Here is a 17,619-nt window from a genome sequence, read left to right as displayed (position 1 = left end):
CGTTCAGAAGTAATGCATTTGATACCAGCTGAATAGATGTACCTTGTCGTCTTGCGTAATATGCTGATAAGACATCACGGCTTTTGTTCTACTTTTGACGCATGGTAGAAAATAAGACTTTCAATCAAATATGATTACAGTGTGACTGTACCATTGTGAGATGGAGTTATGTGACGTATGCCGTGTTCCTGATGGGCTGATAAGGCCACTCACTATTAAAGCTCTTAGCAGGTATTCCGCCATTGTTAAGTTTCACAACAGGTTCTGCTTGAATCCCACGGGGGGGGGGATGCTTGTTACGTGTGTGTTGCTTGGAATGAGATCTCATGCTTCCTCAAGATATGCTTTTCTCTAAACGGCCGGTGACAAAATTAATCTTAATATGCGCATGTAAAATAAAACAGCAGATTTAACAGTCAAATGATTGGTAAGAACTACTTAGGGAACACCAGGAGGCATTCAAAGAAAAATAGTCCCGATACATTATCAGTTACTGCCACCGCAAGTATGAAAAGTATTCCAAGTGCAAAAGGGACTTTCTACGCTTGCAGTGAACGCACACTGTGTCTCAAATGCGGAAGGAAATCCCTGAAAAGTGGTGAAACAGACTCTGAGGAAGTGGCTGCTGAATTCAGCAAGTAAATTCGGCTCAGACTGTTTTATTGTATGTGAACAACTTCAGAACTTAAGGGTGCAGGAGTTGAACTCTCGGGTATGTGGTTTTTAAATAGGCATTGGAATAGTGTCAGGCACAACAATGTGCTGGTGTCAAAATGTTAAATGCGCTACCTTGACAATGGGATGGCCACTTGACGCCGCTTTGACAGCTCCTCTGCTGCCCTCGGTCTCGTAGTGGGCTCGGTGGTGTGCTTTGGGTTGCACCTCGATTTTCAGTTCATATTGGCCGAACTGACTTGGCAGCGGCCAGTCTAGGGGAGGAAGTGAGGAGGTCCTGAGGAGACAAGACCAAACACACACGCAGAAAAATCATTCAAACTAAAATGGTAGTGAGATGGCAGCCAAAAAAAAAACCATTACGAACGTTTCAAGAAGGTAGTGACGCAAATGGTTCGAATTTTTGACTTGAATCTGCACCAAAACTTTTAATTCTTCTAAAAAAGTGACTGGAAATAATTTACTGGACACCAACAAGAAAACTGTTTTGCCCTGTCAGCGGTAACATTGCGCAAAACATTGCGTAAATGGTCTGCTGAAAAAATCAAATCAAGGCGGTAACGTCATCATTTACGTCAATAACGTACCATTTATTAATTTAGATTAAATGGTATGTTATTACAATAAACACAATCTCAAACCGGAAACATTTGGCCAGAAAAAATGGCAAAGGCAAATCTTGGAGATGGCACCAAAGTACATTGTTTTGCTTTTTCTTTGTCTTTTTACAGTTTTTATAATGTTACATAACAAGTAAAGCGTGAAGATCACCATAGAACAAGAATTTGTGACAACATTTGCAGCAGCTCACAATAACAACACCGCAAGGCACTTTTTGTTCCCAAGCTGCCTTCTATGGTGTTGTGCGCCATTTCTCAACCCCTCCCCCCCCCCCTTTTTTTTTTTAAATTTCCGTGGTGACAATTATATTTGAACAACCGCACTTGAAAAAAATACAGCTTCTCCACTGGAACTCTCCTCAAGTGAATTTAATCATTTAAGCTCCAATTTTGCAATCACAGCCATGAATCATTAACATCAACCCAGTCACTGACAATTGAAAGGGATTTGTGATGTTATTCTTTGTATTTATATTAAATTAGGGTAAAAAGGGAATGTGGTGATACCTAAATAAGCCCATGTGGTGTTTCGGGTTGTGGATGGGTCAGATAAACACCAGACGTTTTCCCAGGAGGAACATGACCATCGCAACGTTTTTGTCCGACTTTTACTCTTTCCAAGTCACTCAATAAGTCACCATTGTACGGGCAATTTGTTAATCTGTAGGTTTTCTTGAAAGCAGCCATTACATAACCACCTGATCAAGTGTGACTTGTAAGGCTGTCACGGTAACAGAAGAAGAGAAGGCCAGATGAAACGTGAGAAGAGACAGAGGGTTGGCCTCTCGTTTGTCATAACCTTTCTCTAATGTCCATGTCCTACTGGAGTGGCTCCTGGTCCAATCACGTAACTCCTATTATTCTAGATATATACAACAAACTTCTATAACATAAATTCACGTAAACTACTACACAAAAAAGATAATTGAATTTATAAATAACTCCATTCTGGCAATTTATCTGTAGTGTGTTTTGTCCAATTTCTAGTTCAAGGTTGTTTACTAGATTCCAGACTTGAGTTGACTAAATGTGTTCCAATTCAGAGGCAGCATCCTTTGAGGGTTGACAATGTCATCACGGTGCACAAACGTTGCTCCAATTTGAAGGCTACCTTGAATGTAGCCTCCCTTTTGTGTTTATTTCCTGCAGAATGAATCATTCGCAGTGATGTAAATCCCTCACTGCCTTAGAAAACAACTAGAATACGGCTCGCCAAAGATAATGATCACGTTTTTGCCCATTTGAATGTCGTCAGTCATGAGACGGTAGTAATGGGAAGATAAAGCCACCCAACAATCCACTAATTGATTTGTTATTTGTTCAGAATTGTGTTGACCGTCAATTAATAATTTCTTCAGTCAAATGAAGCACTAAAGAAGACATCAATAGCTGAGCTACTCCCCTGGAAAGCATTATTCCTCTCACAACAGCAGTGTGAGAACAGTTTAGAATATTCTGGATAATTTAATTGGACATTGTTGTTGTTGTCTGAAAAGTAGCTCGCACGAGCAAGCGCGTTATGTCATCTGCACGTGTTGACATCAGTCTATCTACGTAACAACGGGTGGGTGTTGTTGACCTTGCTACCATATATACCCTTGGCTGATTTACAGCACGGCAAGGCCTGCCAGTGCATGCCTGGAAGGCCTTCATATAGCGAACACACAGCAGACTTTTAGCCGAATAAAATACATCATGAACGCCCTTTAATGCAGATAATATTTAGAAGACCTCTCCTCATAGATATTATAGCATAAGTACTGTATTATGAGATTTAAATAACTCAAACGTTTCTTTATTGAATTCTGGAACCGAGTTCCGATCAAAGAGGATCGAGTCAAACAATGTTCTCCCTGGTTTTACTGCACTGTTATTTGTCTTGAAGATTAAAACATCCAATCTTTATGGCAGCTAGCGACAGTGCACAAACTTTGTTTATGGGTCCTTTTTGTGGCCTTGACCAATTAATTGCCTTTCAGATCTTAACAAGTCGTGATAGCGTTCATAATCATCAAAGAGATAACTGTAGTCCGCTAAGTGCGTGAAATTGCCGACTCGGAGGAAAATTCCCAATATTTCTTCAAGTAAAAATCGACTGGGATGGGTATTGCAAGGAAACTGCATTGGTGGGTGTTACTGTTTTAGTGAGCGGAGCTTAAAAGGAGACAGCGGGTTGACTGTTTAACATCTGTGTCCAAATTCATGTCTGCGTCCTGCAAAGACCAAATTTGAAGGCCACATTACAAAAATTCCAGCGCGTCTTGAGCGCATGCCGGCATTCGAATCAAATCCGACCTTTGTTTCCATGAAGATGGGCCCTAAGCAAAGGCTACTTTGGAGCAGATGGCTACACCACTATTCTTTGAGACATCTCGTCTACCTGCTAAGCACATTGCGGCCATCTTGCGGCGATACAAAGGACAATCAAGGGAGAGTCCTTAGCCTGTCCAGATTTGCCATGGTTTAATTCTATGCCACAACACAATATCCTCCTTGATTTTATGTGTTACCTGAATATAGGTGTGTGTCCAGGCTTGGGTTTATTCCATGAAAAATGGGAGGGCACGGAGAGGAACTGTTCCCCGTGCACATCCTTCTTGAGACTGTGGAGCGCCTCTTCTGAGGGAGAGTCTAGAATCTGAGGCATATTTCCTTTGTCATCTATGCCCAAATCTCCTTTTGCTGGAGGCTGCATGGCTGTGGTATCTTGCGAGGTCTTCCGTGTCTTAGATGGGATGTCCGCCTCGGACGGGCAGCACTGAAAGGGTGACATTCCGATAGAGGGACTGCCGGCCCAGGTGTCCTCTGTCACACTCCCCCGAGGTGAAGGTCCTGGCGTGGGTGAGGGAGAGTGATGTGGCGACACGGAGCCAGGATAGCAGATGTCCGCACTGGAGTGGCGCCTCTTCCCGCAGGGTGAGGTGGGACGCGAGGAGGGCCGAGAAGGTGGCCGTGGGCTAAGCCAGTTCTCGTCAGTGACACTGGTGCGTGGTGAGTGGCAGGGGGACTGTCGAGGTGACAGCGTGACGGAGTGTTGGACGAAGGAGGGGTGAGGGTGCTGCCACTGCGGCTGCTCCTCCAGATTGCCGACTCCCGTTTGAGGGGAGGCGCAGCCCGGGGACGTGAGCGGCGAGCCCAGGGTGAAGCGAGCGGCGGCTTCATTGAGCTCAGCATCAACATCGTCATATACGTGGGAAAATGATTCGCAGGAGGAGGCGTCGGAAAACCAGCTCCGAGATGAGAGGCTACTGCCTGGGCTCGGGCTGAGAGAAGAGTCCCGGTACGAATGGTCGAGAGGCAAATACAGGTGGTCTCTGGACAGAGGCCTCTCACTGTGGTACTCCCTATCAGGACCATTGGCCCTCAGGTCTTGTTCATTGGCATCCATCTCCTGCTGGCAGCTCGGGGAGATGGAGGTAATCTGAATACTGGGGCATTCAAAGGCTTTTGGTGCCTCCACCGGGGCAGAATGGAGCAAGGGGGAGGAGCCATACTTTGAGTCTTGGGCCTCATAAGTCAGGTGCACGGGTCCGTGTTTATGTGACTGAAGGCGAGGTGAAGTGCTGATGAGCGGGGAGTGCGACTGCATGCCATGACGGGGGAGGCTGATTGACTGGTGGTTCGTGACCACTGATGGGGGTTGCCCCATGTTTAGAATGTAGAACGACGTGTTGTCATCTGGCTCCAGATCTAATAGGAGACACAAAATGAAATATTAACACACAGTCTTTTTGCCAGACTTATTTTAAGGGTGCTTATTTCTCCTCATCGGGGTTGAGGGTGAGCCTATCCCGACCTAACCTTACCAACAACCTTTATTAAAATGCTTTCTTTGAGAATGTGGGGGGGGTATCTACAGGGATAACAAAAAAAGTGGCACGATACGAAGTTTTCAAACGCGTTTGTGATGTGCCAAGCATCTGTGTGAGCTGGACATTTATATAAGATTACTGGGTCAGCTTAATCAGCTGCGATGGCCGAGAGGTTAAGGCGTTGGACTCGAAATCCAATGGGATATTCCCGCGCAGGTTCGAACCCTGCTCGCAGCGTAAAATTTATTGCTATTATAAGAACAATGAGTTCCCTTGGAAAGCTCAAACTGCTTCCAACGGCGCAGGGAAAGTCACCAATGGACAAATTGTTGGAACAGATTAAGGTTTGAGACTTTCCACTGTACTCTGAAAAAATAATTGATGCAGCAATTCTTCTAACTGGAACTCATTTCTCCTCCAGAGATTCATTCCACTAGTGAGTCCAACAACAGGAGAGAAATTGCAGAGTGTTAGCACATCTGCCTTACAGGCATGGTTTCAAGAGGGATAACCGATGAACAAAACTACTCAGGAAACAAATTCACACAATGGTGCGTGCTGTCAGCTGTCATCACACTGCACTGGGCAGGCTATTTATACCCAAAGTCATTCAGCACAGGGAGCATGTACACACACACACACATGCACACACACACAAACAAATAGACAAGAGCACATTGGCTCTACATGGTTGGTATTTATTGATAAACTCCCACTGGATGCACTGGATGCACTCTGCAGCAACTATTAGGTTTCCCCAATGCCCCCGTCAATAACTTCTCCACTAGTTTGATGGCGAGTGTTAATATTGTAAATTACGGAAACGGATCATGAAAAAGCAGATTAGACGCAAGATGACTGAGGCATTTGTAGGTTCTCAGAAAAGTGGAAAAAACAGCTAGCTACTTTCAAGTACGATGTCATAAGACAGTCGGAATGCAACTCAGCAACTAATCAACAACCCTTCAATAAAAGCAATATCTTAAACCTTTCGGCAGAGATCAGACAGAAATCGTAATGTTTTCTTCCTTTGCTCAAAGGTTTCTGTGGAAATCAGTAACGTAGTTTTTCCAGTTACACTGGTAACAAACCACACAACCTTCAGAGAAGGAACAAGGCTATTGTCGAGAAGGAACAAATATATTAAATTTTTTCTACCTGAGAAATTAAAGTGTAAAACCAGCATAACCCTAAATTCCAGATTATTCCAGATTGTGTTCTGCATAAAAGAGCAAAAATTAAACATTGGCTTGTGTTCTAACTGTAAGGTTAACTTCCAACGTTCTTTCAGTTTCTAACCACAACGGCCTGTCAAATCAGAGATTGAGGTTAAAGGACAGAGAGGGACACCGGCCCCTCTAAACTCCCTTCCTAACAACAGCAACAGCAGGAGCCGTAGCAAGCTTTCTATTTAGAGCTGCTCAGCTTCACACTGGGCCAGGCCGCCTGTCACAAGACCTGAGCATTGGCTCCTCCGACGGCAGCATCTTACACACAACTGAGGCAAGCGGAAGACGCTCTGTGGAAAAGACAAAGCTGCGAATTTCATAATTATCTTAATTAATTAATCATAATGAAGACTCTTATGACGATGATGGTTTAGGATAATTTGCCAAAACCGTGCTATAGGAGAGTCTCAAAGCAAACGAGAGTAGTCACCTTTTAAGGTCTGTCTTTTTAGCACTCTAGTCTGGAAGATTACAAAACCTTTTGTTGTCTCGTTCAAATGTTCACTGCCGTAATCTCTAAATTATCCCTTGAAATGTGGCTTTTGAGAAATTGCCGTGGGGCTTTCTCTCACTTTTCATGACAAGCCGTCAAAGTCAGCAGGTTCGTGTTTTTCTGCTTAGAGACATTTTCAGGCGTCAAGTGGCAGCGTTGCAAAGTCGAGTGTCATACAGGGGACTGCCGCCGCTACCTGGTCCTGGATATTATTAGCCTGTGACCTAAAACCTCCAGAGTGGGGAAAGGAGCGGGTGATGGGGAATCCCCCCTATCAAAGCTCATTCACCTTAGGAGAGGTCACGGGGAATAAATGGAAAAGAGTGGAGGTTCCAGGGATTTTTTTAAGCGACGGCTTTCGAGTGAATCTCCAATGTAGGTCTAGAAAACCCAGTGCGTCACACACTACTCAAGTATCCATACATCACAGCCAATCCGTTTAAATAAAGAACTCTAAGAGGATTTGCTGTACCTCAGTTATTAATAGCTTAACCACACCGTTTCATCGTAGCACAATGTTTGTAAAGTAAAAACAAAAAACGATCATAACAACAGGGAAACTTTGTCGCTGACATCCACCTGGGTTTATTGTTACAAATTTCACTAAGCCTCGGAATGATTGTAACATTGGGGATTCTTGCTTGGGGATAAGGCAACGGGGACTTTGTTCCTCCCTCCTCCGCCTCCTCACTTAAGTGTGTCAGGGTCCTGTGACCGACAGTGACATACAAGCCCATATTCTGAGAAAGTCCAGTTAACAACAGAGCAGTAGGGTTAGTCTCACTCAGAGCAGATTCAGGTTAATGCTGTTTCCTCATTTAAAAACACATTTACCTTTTTGGGCAATAGTTCTACAAATGTAGCTCATTGGATTCTCCTGCATTCTAATCAGTACGACACGAACTCTTCCATGTCAACAAAGAGCTAGAACAGCATTGTTTTTAAATGTACCATTTGTGCACGTATGTTCATGCATCAATACATATCACGGTCTAGGATTACGCATTTGCCACAAAACCATGTGGTGGAGGAGCGAGAGGGTAACCTAAGACCAGGTTCCCTTATTGGTGGGTACGCAACTTGATTAGAACCAGATCTGCTTACACCCCACGTACAAAAGGCTTTGTATTCTGACCAGTGGCCCTGGCTCCTCTTTCTACCCACGTCGGGAGGTGCTGGACGAAGGCTTGCAGCAGAATTATGGCCCAAACAATGACTCTAGACTAGAGGATAACCAATTAGACCACTTCAATTTTGATATTTCCCTGATGAGTTTAGTGGACTGACACGACTTTTTCAAAAAACGTGAAAACAGCAATGTTTTTCCCCAGCTCAGCATATTCAGGTAGATTCTTTCATTGTTTGAACTAGATGACCTTTTTAAGTATGTTAAGTGTGGTTGTTTGAGTACACTGCAAAACCAAAAATCATGTCAAGCAAAGATGTAGAGCTCATCAAAACAAGATTTTATCATGACAGTGACTTTGACATTCTACTTGTAGTAGGTCATTCCCAATCATTAAGTAACAAATCATCTACCACGTAGTCTCACAAAGCTTTGTTTTTTTAGATCTCGTGGGCTGTCTGCCGGCCTACTTTTCTATAACGGGACCTTGTGACGCACATACATAGGTGTGACAAAGGTTTGCCGTCACCTGTGGCTTAAAACCTTCCTGCCTGGGTTTGTGCCAAGCCTGCCGGGGTTCCCTGTATCTGCTGAGTCTGAATATAAATCTCGGATGGTAGTGGCAGGAGATTAGTCTGGGTGAATTAGACTCTTGAATTTTTTTGCTCTCTGTTTAATTTCCACTTGTTTTTCTTTTTGCGCGTTATGTCATGTTAACGAGAATGTGACTTCATAAAGCTTTCCCGTGCCGTCACAGAAAATTCACTAGCCAACAGAGGCTCGCCCTAAGCCACCATTAACATACGCCGGCAGCTAAATCAGGCTCCTAATTAACAATCTCATGCCGAGATAACATTATGGGATAAAGACTCAGTGCCAAACAACAACCGGAAGTAAATACCCACGATTGACTTAAAGATGCATTAATGTGTTTTTCTGATAAACACTAAGAAAGCTTCTTACTTGTAGTTAATCGGATACAATCTGGTAATGTGCCACAACTGAAATACGCAGAGACTCTAAACAAAGCAAGCATGTAAGATTCACCTTGCACCATAAACAACATGCTTTGCTCCAAATAGGAAAACGGGAATCTTCAAAGGACGGATGTTGGGAAGCTGGATGTTGTTTATGACGATGAGAGGAGGAATAGCTGGTGCATATGGCTGGAACTCTCTTCGCAGTTGGCGCGAAATTCTATTTTTGCCCAGCTGTCAGAGTCCACATGGTCCACATTCCCGGTTATGACCCATGTAGTAGGGTCGGCAAAACCTTATGGGCCGCAGATGGAATGTGGACCATCATCCTGTGATAATCTTCATGAGTGGCAAATGAAATTTACTCTCATTATGGATACTAAATTTATTTTCTTGTCAAAGGGAAACAGTCCTTACTTTGGCTCAATCATTGGCGACTGCCGCTAAAGATGACAATAGCAACTGGTTGCTGGACTGAAATACATCCTAAAGGTGGCTCCTAAAATAATTCCGATTCAGACTACTGTAATCCCTGTGCCCCTCGGTACAAAGGGAACAGTGAGGAGAAAGAAACAAATGAAAGGAGATCCAGGAGTTAAAACAGCTTTCTCTCCGGTGTAATGCAGCCTCTGATATGTTGATACAGCACAGCCAGCAGTAGCTTCAGTTACACTAAATTTAAACTAGACAGATGCCTCACATTGTTAGTCATGCCTCGCCCCGGGGAAACAAACGTCTCATTCATCACACATGTTACTGGGACCCCCCCCACCCCAAAGTTCAGAAGGGTTAGGGGGCACCCGCATGGTGGTCTGCTCCCACATGTTGACCTTGTGCATGACTCTCTGGCCGCTGACTTCGTTGCCTTTGACATTTTCGTGACGATTGTGGCCACTTAAAAGTCTCTTTTAAATTTCATCCAGCAAAACCAAAATTCTACAGGGGAAAAATTACAAATGAAAAACTTTTAAACATATAACAACTTTAATCCAAGAGAGGTTTCAACGATATGCTCTCCAGGAAAGTCATACCATTCCAAATTGCTGAGACGTTAACAAAAATGGATTATAGTTTAGTTCATAGGTCATTCACTGTCGCTGACTCAGTTTTGCGGGAAGCTAAAATGATTTCCAACAGACGTCATAAGGTCGTACTTGCATGGTTTTAGTCATTGCTAAACATACTCACACACCTGGCTAGAGTCTGTGAGTGCCGACACACTCACCTGGAGATGTGGCGCACAGCATTCTTCTACACCTATCCTCGTTAAGATCATGGAAGTGTCCAAGCGGTTAGAAAATATTAAAAAAATGGCTGCTAGGACGAGACAGATCCTCCCGCACCGACTATGATCGAGTCACCAGAAACTGCCGTCTGCCCTGTGCCGCTCTCTTTTGGGAGCTCAAAATAGTTCACCATGAGAGCGATGTAATTTCAGTCGTTCAGTCGTTCCCCCGAATGAGGAGGACTGCGAGGGAATCGGTTTAGATAATCAATTTGAAAGAAATTGCTTAATTCCTTAAGGTCAATCAATATTTGTAATGTCAGGTGGCTGTATTACTATATGTCATGTATGATGACAACCATAGAATTTGAAATGAAATTTATAGTGATATTGGAGTTTAGCAACGAATATGGTACCTGAGTAACCGGTACTGTGTGGCTTAGTAAACAAGAACCAGAAAGTTGTACAAAACCCAAAACGTTGAGTCAAGATAATTTATTTCTTACCCATATTGGCTTATTTTAGACAAAAGTAGCAATTTTGTTGATTTTAGACGCTTCATCTGGTTTCAGAAAATCTTGCCTTTCCAATCAGAATTTGCATTTTGAAAGCTTTTTATGTTTAGCCAATCCTGTCGTGTGATTGATGATGGTGGCATAAAAAAAAAAATAATCAAAAAGCCCCAAAAAAATTATATTGTCCTCCCTCAGAATAATTTGATGGACGTTCCATTTGTAGTTACTTTATGGAAACAAAAGAACTGTCAGTACTCCATTATCTTCATTTCCCCATTTCCGCAACCGTCCTCCATTTAATTTTTTTGTTTTGGGGGCAACCCACCAAATACTCTGTTTTGTCTTCCTTTTAATTTTTTTCCCACATAAATGTTACAACCTACAGCAGAGTTCTAATTAGGCTGGAGGGTAGCTCTATTCATCCCATTTCCAGAGAATTTCAGGGAAAATCCCGACCGGTAGAATTTGCATCTAAATAATAACGCTGACATATTTCAATTTCACCTCGTGCGTCGTATCCTGAGCAACAAAGAACTCATAAAGAGCATGATAAAGAAACGGTAGAAAGACGTATAATTAGAGGACGAGCAGGATGGGAAAAGCAAAGCGGAGGCTGGAGGGCAGTGTAGGGAAATGCACACTACTACTCAGATTTAAATTAGTATGAATGCCTGACGTGTTTACTTATGCAAGCAGAAAAGCAGCATAACAGTTTAGAGTTGAGATTACGGTAAAAGTGACTTCCCTAGTAAATAAGAGGAGAAAAAAAATCATTGGACCTCATTGGACCTCAAGTAGCTAAATGAAGTAGAAGAATATGCACCAAAAGTTAGATTTAGCTGAACGTTTCCAAGGGCTGTATTTTTAGTTTGTGAATGTTTCATGTCACGATGAATGGAGATGATTGCAAAAAGCCATGTTAGAAGACGAAACAGAAGTGTGTCTTCTGTTGAGTCCTGCTTTTATTTTGATAGGTTTCTACTTCCTGTTTTTTTCTTTATTCCCTTTGGCTCTCACCCTGAGCCTTTTCTGAACTAAAGACTTTGATTTGGATTTGATGCTGTCGAGCTTTTAAGACCATCCATTTGTGCGATTGAAATGTGGAGTAAAGATTTATGTTAGCTCCCCATGCTATGCTTCGACTGGATCGGTTGATTTTATTAATCATTGACACGTTTCGTAACCCGCTCATACATTCATCATTAAAAAGTGTTTCAGACTTTGTAGATTTTTAACAGATTATTAATAAACGGAAAGGACTACTTCCACTTTTATGACCATTATTGAGGTCACTGTAAGTTACAGTATTGCCTGTACAGCTAACAAATAATTTTACAACAATTGGAACTCTGGAACTAAGTATCCTATATAAACTGTAGGTGATCTTAGTGGGAAATGTTGTTTTGAACCATCAACCAGCGTCATAAAGCTCTTGTTATTTTTTGCTTCTGGCAACGCCGCCTCTATATTTTTACAAGACTGGAATTCAAAATTGTGAAATGACATCAGCCCAGGTCCGCAAGAGCCGATGGAACAAAACCACGTTTTGTAGAAACATGTTTGAAACATTGACGTTCACGAGCTTGTTACCAAAAAAAAAAAGAAAATGAAAACAAGCCATGACATGAGTGTTGCCTTCAGCGAAAGGAGAAAATAGGTTGACACTCCCTCTTAGTGTGATCCTACTTTTACGCTCTGCTTATTCATTTAAACAGGGACAACCCCCCCACCTCCCTTTTTTGGCCAAGTTGGGCTATCCAAATACAATTAAAATCACTTTTCTTACAACAGAGCTTAATTCAAAGTAGTGTAATTTTTCTCCCTCGAGCCATCTGCACTTCAAACAATTCCAACCAGGGGAAAAAACGGATTCAATCTTGTAGCAGCTATTCCGTGAATATACATACAGTATTCCAAAATTGAAGAAAAATAACACAGTGGGAGTATTCGTTGGTTTTGCTGGTTTGGAGTCAATGACAGAACCAATAGGCAACACAGTGTGGATGAATAGAGGAAAGAAAAAGCTCTCAAAGCAACAACTTTTACTCAGTCATCGTGGCGTGTCGATGATCAGTCTATGAAAATGCAGGACTTGAATCAATCATGACTCAAATAATGACCATCGCACAGATTGGTTAGTATGGCTCAAATGTGTTGTTTTTAAATAGGTGCAAACTTGCATCATTTGGGAGTATTTTACATGTGCAAAACATCCGACGCCTACTCACATCCTCTGTGAAGCAAGTCAGAGCGTTATTATTAAAACTGCTTTGTTTTTGTTTTTTGGCGAGTAAACCTTGATTTATTAAGTTATTTTAATATAGTGTAATATAGAGCAACTAATGTATTTTAGCACCCGTATGGCACTTATGAACGATAAAAAAGCATGATGCATGACGGTGACTATCTTCAAGATAGTCTTTGAATGAGTGAGTAATTAACGATATTTAAATTTTTATATGGATTTTATAATACAGCAGTTCTTTATCCACAGTTAGTAATGATATTACCTTTTAGGTTAATAAAGGTTTTAGAATACGACTGACAATATTGATGCTGAGGTTAAATCAGTGTCAGAAATGTTGCAGGACTTGTGTCACAAAAGATATTTCACAAAATGGTTTTTCCCCTTTGACTTAAGTAATCTTTACACACCCTGCCACGCCTGTCGGAATCCGCCACAACTTGTGTCATCCATGATTTCATAAAGAATCCCCTTGATGCCCACTTTGAGCTCATAAAGGAAAGAAAAAAGAAAAATAAATCACACAATATTAAGGCTGCTTGTGCACGACAAGTTTTTTTTTCTGCCAGGAACTGTTGGATGCTCAGCTACAAATTGTCCAGCCACGACTCTCACCATTTCTTGCACAGTGAATGAAGCAAACGCAGCACGATCTTTTATAAGACATGCTTGTTGATCATCTGGCTCACGTTCAAGAAAAAAACTTTTAGCGTGGAGTTGGGTTTGAACCTTTGTGACACTAAGAGTGGAACTTTTTGGACACATCTTGTGCAGGAACTCGCAGGGATCAATTTGACTATGGGACAAATCCTTTCCATTTCTATTAGGAAAATATAGTTCTGAAACATGAACTGTGTATGAATGGTAAATAGCACCATTTCACGTATTTAAGCATGCACGCAAAACTTGCACACTGTGTACAGTATATGCACATATAATAACAAATAACTATTAATTAAGTAGTAATAAGTAATACACCATGTGACAATTACATTGTAATTATTTCTGTATCTTCAGTAAACCTGTTCTTGTTTATATTTTCAAACAATGCATGAACAGCAAAGCAGAAATCACTCAACTTTTTGAGGCAATAACACTTCCACTACCAGTTAGCGCGTCAGGCTAATGACAGCTGCTGTTATTCTCTGGCTGGCGGCCATAGACAAGTGATGTGTAAACATTTGACTTTCTCAAGCACAACTAACGAGGTTAAATTCACAGGGTTAAATGGTGAAGTAGCGGGGGAAGGGGTGGGGGGTGAAGTAAAAAAAAAAAAAAAAGAAAGAAAAACACGCAAATACGGGAGTTGAGTATGCATAGGGGGAAACACGGCACCGGGCAAGCACACTGACCTGCGGGGCCCAACTGCTGCTGCAGTCCGTCCTCCCCGAAGATGAGTCGGAAGTCCAGCTCCTCATTACCGGGGCAGTTTGCCGCCGTCATCGGGTTTGACAGCTCGGCTCAGTAGTCTCGGAAACCCCCCCACGCCGCCGATCGACAGTCGAAGCAGGGTTTACGCTCTCCGAAAACGTCGCAACATTTACCGAGTGGCACGACGCCGAAGCCCAACTTCAACTTTGCTTCATTTGGTGCTTGATCGAACCACGCAACCAAAGTGTCCTTCGTTATTTCTGCAAATCCAAAATAGTCTTTGGCAAAAAAAAAAAAAAAAAAAGGGAGGGGGGGTTAACTTAGGAGAAAGTCTATGCCACGCTTTCTCAATATAAACAAAAAGAAGAGTTGTCTCCCGTTTGTCGTAATCGCAGCCAATGATCGGGTAATGTTTAGCCCGGTTTCGCTGCCTCTGCGCCGGCCTGACTTGTGTCTCTCTCTCTCGCCCTGTGGAGCTCCGATCCCAACTTTTACTAACCCCGCGTGACAAGGCACTTCCAGCTGTGATGTCAGCAGACACAACACACACACATGCACGCGTGCACGCGCACACGCGAACACGCGCTTGTTGCTGGGACGACTGCACGCTTAAAGATGGATTTGTAATGACACTGGACAACAGCAAATTTTCATCGTAAATGGCTTTATATGCCCCTAAATGTATTTTTTTACGTCTTTAATTTTTTACCTTTTTAAAGTTTGCCCTATTGCACAATACGTGTTTTACCACGCGTTGTAATATACAGCTATGACCTTTTAGGGTAAAAAAAAAAATATATATATACCTGTAGCTGAAACTAACAGTTATTTCAGAAATACCACTAAATATACATATTAGTATATTACATATTGTTTATATTATCATTACAAAAATAAAGTCTCAACATTTTATTCTATTTATTTTTGGCTTCTTAGGATTTATTGGGAATACTCCAACAATGTAATTAATCAGTCATCCACTAGGTTCATTATATTCTACACATTTTAGCTGCTTAAACAGTCTGTGCAATATAGTCTTCAAATTTTACGTCAGGGTTGGGCAATTTCTTGCTCTAGGGTCACATTTTTATTTTCAAAGTAAACAGATAGGCCAATCATCCCTGCATGTAAGTAAAGTAAACATAAAGAACTACGTGAACAGATACAGGTAAAATTGTTATATTCAAATTATAAAATAATTGCATGGATTACAAATGACTGCATTTATTCTGTTATTGAAGATAATTATAGTTGTAATGATTTAACCAACTGTTTAATACAATTAATGAAAAATATTTAAATGCACAGATTTCTTTTTAAATGGAAGATCTGTTTGTACAGGTTTTGCCCATTCCTTTTAAGCCCACTGTTTGCAATAAACCCATCAGTCTTTTCAGGCTCAAGTTAAGCTTCACTGGGGATCTGGTGGCCATACACACATTCACACAGGCTAATGCACTGTAAAGCGCTATCGAGTTGTTTTGATGTCTTCGATGTGCATGTTCTATTATGCATCAGTGTGTAAATGTGAGTCATGTTCGCATTTGATCAAGAGCCCTGCCGCTATATCAGATAAGTGCTGCAAGAAAGCCTTAAAGCTATTTCAGTCAGTAATAAAAATATTAACTGGTAATGTCGTAACTCTTTATAAGGTTGTGCAGTGTGTCGTTTGCACTTCAACAAAAAGTAAATATAGTACTGTGCAAAAGTCTCAAGCCTCTACTAGCTTTGTGTACATTGTTCTTTTGTTATAACATTGATTTAGACGTTTATACCCAGTAAAGTAGGACAGATGTGGAGGGATGGTACATGAGATAAGGAAAAATAGTGTCAATCCAAGTAAAGGTGTGGATGGATTTATATATCTCTTTTATGTTTTTACCATTTGAGTCACAATGTCATAATTGCAATCTGTACACCTCCCACTTGTCTGTCAATGAGTTTCCTTAAAACAAGAAGCAGCCAAAAAAAAAAAACTTATACCAAACACTCTCTTGGGACAAGATGCATGGTTAGTCGACAGCACCTGCGTATTTGTGACACCGATGGCAGATGCGTATGCGCGTTCGGTATACAGAAGCCATCTGAAAGCATCAATATCACATTTCCTGTGGGTTTTTTTTCTTTTTAATCTTCATCTTAAAACATCAGCGTACATGCAAACCTTTTAAATAGTTCTTAACTTTTGCAAAATACCTTGACTTATTAACCCTTGAATTTATATTTGTAGAATGAGCGTCTTTTAATCGTACTTTTCGTTAAAATGCGTACATGTTCAAAATCTGTAGTTGATCAGAAGCTCCCAAATCACATAGCGTTAGCAGTCACTGCACTGATATTTAGTCGTAGAAGGTTTCTGAGAACTATTTCTCATACATGTGGCATTCTCAGGTATTTACTTTGTGAATTGAAAAATATGTGACTATTTTGCTTTCTGGATCACTGGATGGATATTAAGACACTTTGTGTCCGTACGTAATGGTGCCAACTAACTTCCCTCCTTTCACTACATTTTATAAAATGAATATAAAATGTACAGTATATCACGTAATGTGTCGTACTTAGTTACCAGACGGCTTGAACTTTCGCCTTGCATACACACCCAAGTCACATTTCAATTATACATGCACCTGTCATCTTGACAGATGACCTTTAAAGAGAGAGGATAACAAAGGCAATTTGTGTGGGAGGCTGCCGATGTGGTCTGTTCTTCTAGAGAAAGTTAGACGAAAAACACAAGCAAGCGGCATTGTTTTCCCCATCTCGGACTATTTTTTGTGTGCTTTTGAGGCGACACTATTCTTTCAAGGATTTGCAGAAGCACATGCGCACGCGCGTGCACACACGCACACACACACACACACACACACACACACACACACACACACACACACACACACACACACACACACACATGTTGCAGAAAAGCAAACGTAAGCACCTACGCAACAGGTGTTTGCGAAATGTCAACAAATATCAAGTTACGGGCAGTCCTGTATTAGAATGTGGACAGATAAGGGACTCACTGAGGCAATAAAGCAAAAGCAAATGATCTGCAGAAGACGTCTAATTCGAATATCCAATTTAGAACTCGTGAAAATACATTGTATATTAATTCCTTTAACCTCAATTTATAATGATCAAATAATGATGAAGAACACAGTACGTGTGGATTTACATACAGTAAGAATGACCTCGAAAGGTCTCATGAACTATTTAGGGAACTCCTCCATTCATCCCTTTTCTTTATCGCATATTCTCATCACAAGGCTGAGCTGGAGCATATCCTAGAATACTTTAAATGAAAGGTGGTAGTACACTCTGGATATGT

General features: G+C 41.5%; 1 protein-coding gene and 1 non-coding gene across 3 annotated transcripts in view; one reads left to right on the top strand and one right to left on the bottom strand.

The window, feature by feature from the left end:
* The window catches only part of nfatc3a (nuclear factor of activated T cells 3a), a 37,899-nt gene extending 23,094 nt beyond the window's left edge, over positions 1 to 14,805 (bottom strand). The window contains exons 1-3 of one of the 2 annotated variants that reach the window (XM_037247959.1): positions 14,270 to 14,805; positions 3,806 to 4,985; positions 790 to 952 (exon numbers count right to left, since the gene is read on the bottom strand). In XM_037247959.1, coding sequence (XP_037103854.1) covers positions 790 to 952; positions 3,806 to 4,985; positions 14,270 to 14,360 — 1,434 coding nt within the window. In that variant the 5' untranslated portion in view covers positions 14,361 to 14,805. Of the gene's footprint in view, positions 1 to 789; positions 953 to 3,805; positions 4,986 to 10,157; positions 10,308 to 14,269 lie in introns of those variants that run through there. The other variant, XM_037247960.1, reaches the window with a different exon arrangement.
* trnas-cga lies at positions 5,263 to 5,344 on the top strand. The gene has a single exon. It is a non-coding gene; the product is annotated as a tRNA-Ser (tRNA).
* Positions 14,806 to 17,619: the final 2,814 nt, after the last annotated feature.

This window comes from Syngnathus acus, chromosome 3 (assembly GCF_901709675.1).
Source record: "Syngnathus acus chromosome 3, fSynAcu1.2, whole genome shotgun sequence".
Taxonomy (NCBI): domain Eukaryota; kingdom Metazoa; phylum Chordata; class Actinopteri; order Syngnathiformes; family Syngnathidae; genus Syngnathus; species Syngnathus acus.
This window is presented reverse-complemented; position numbering and strand designations above follow the sequence as displayed.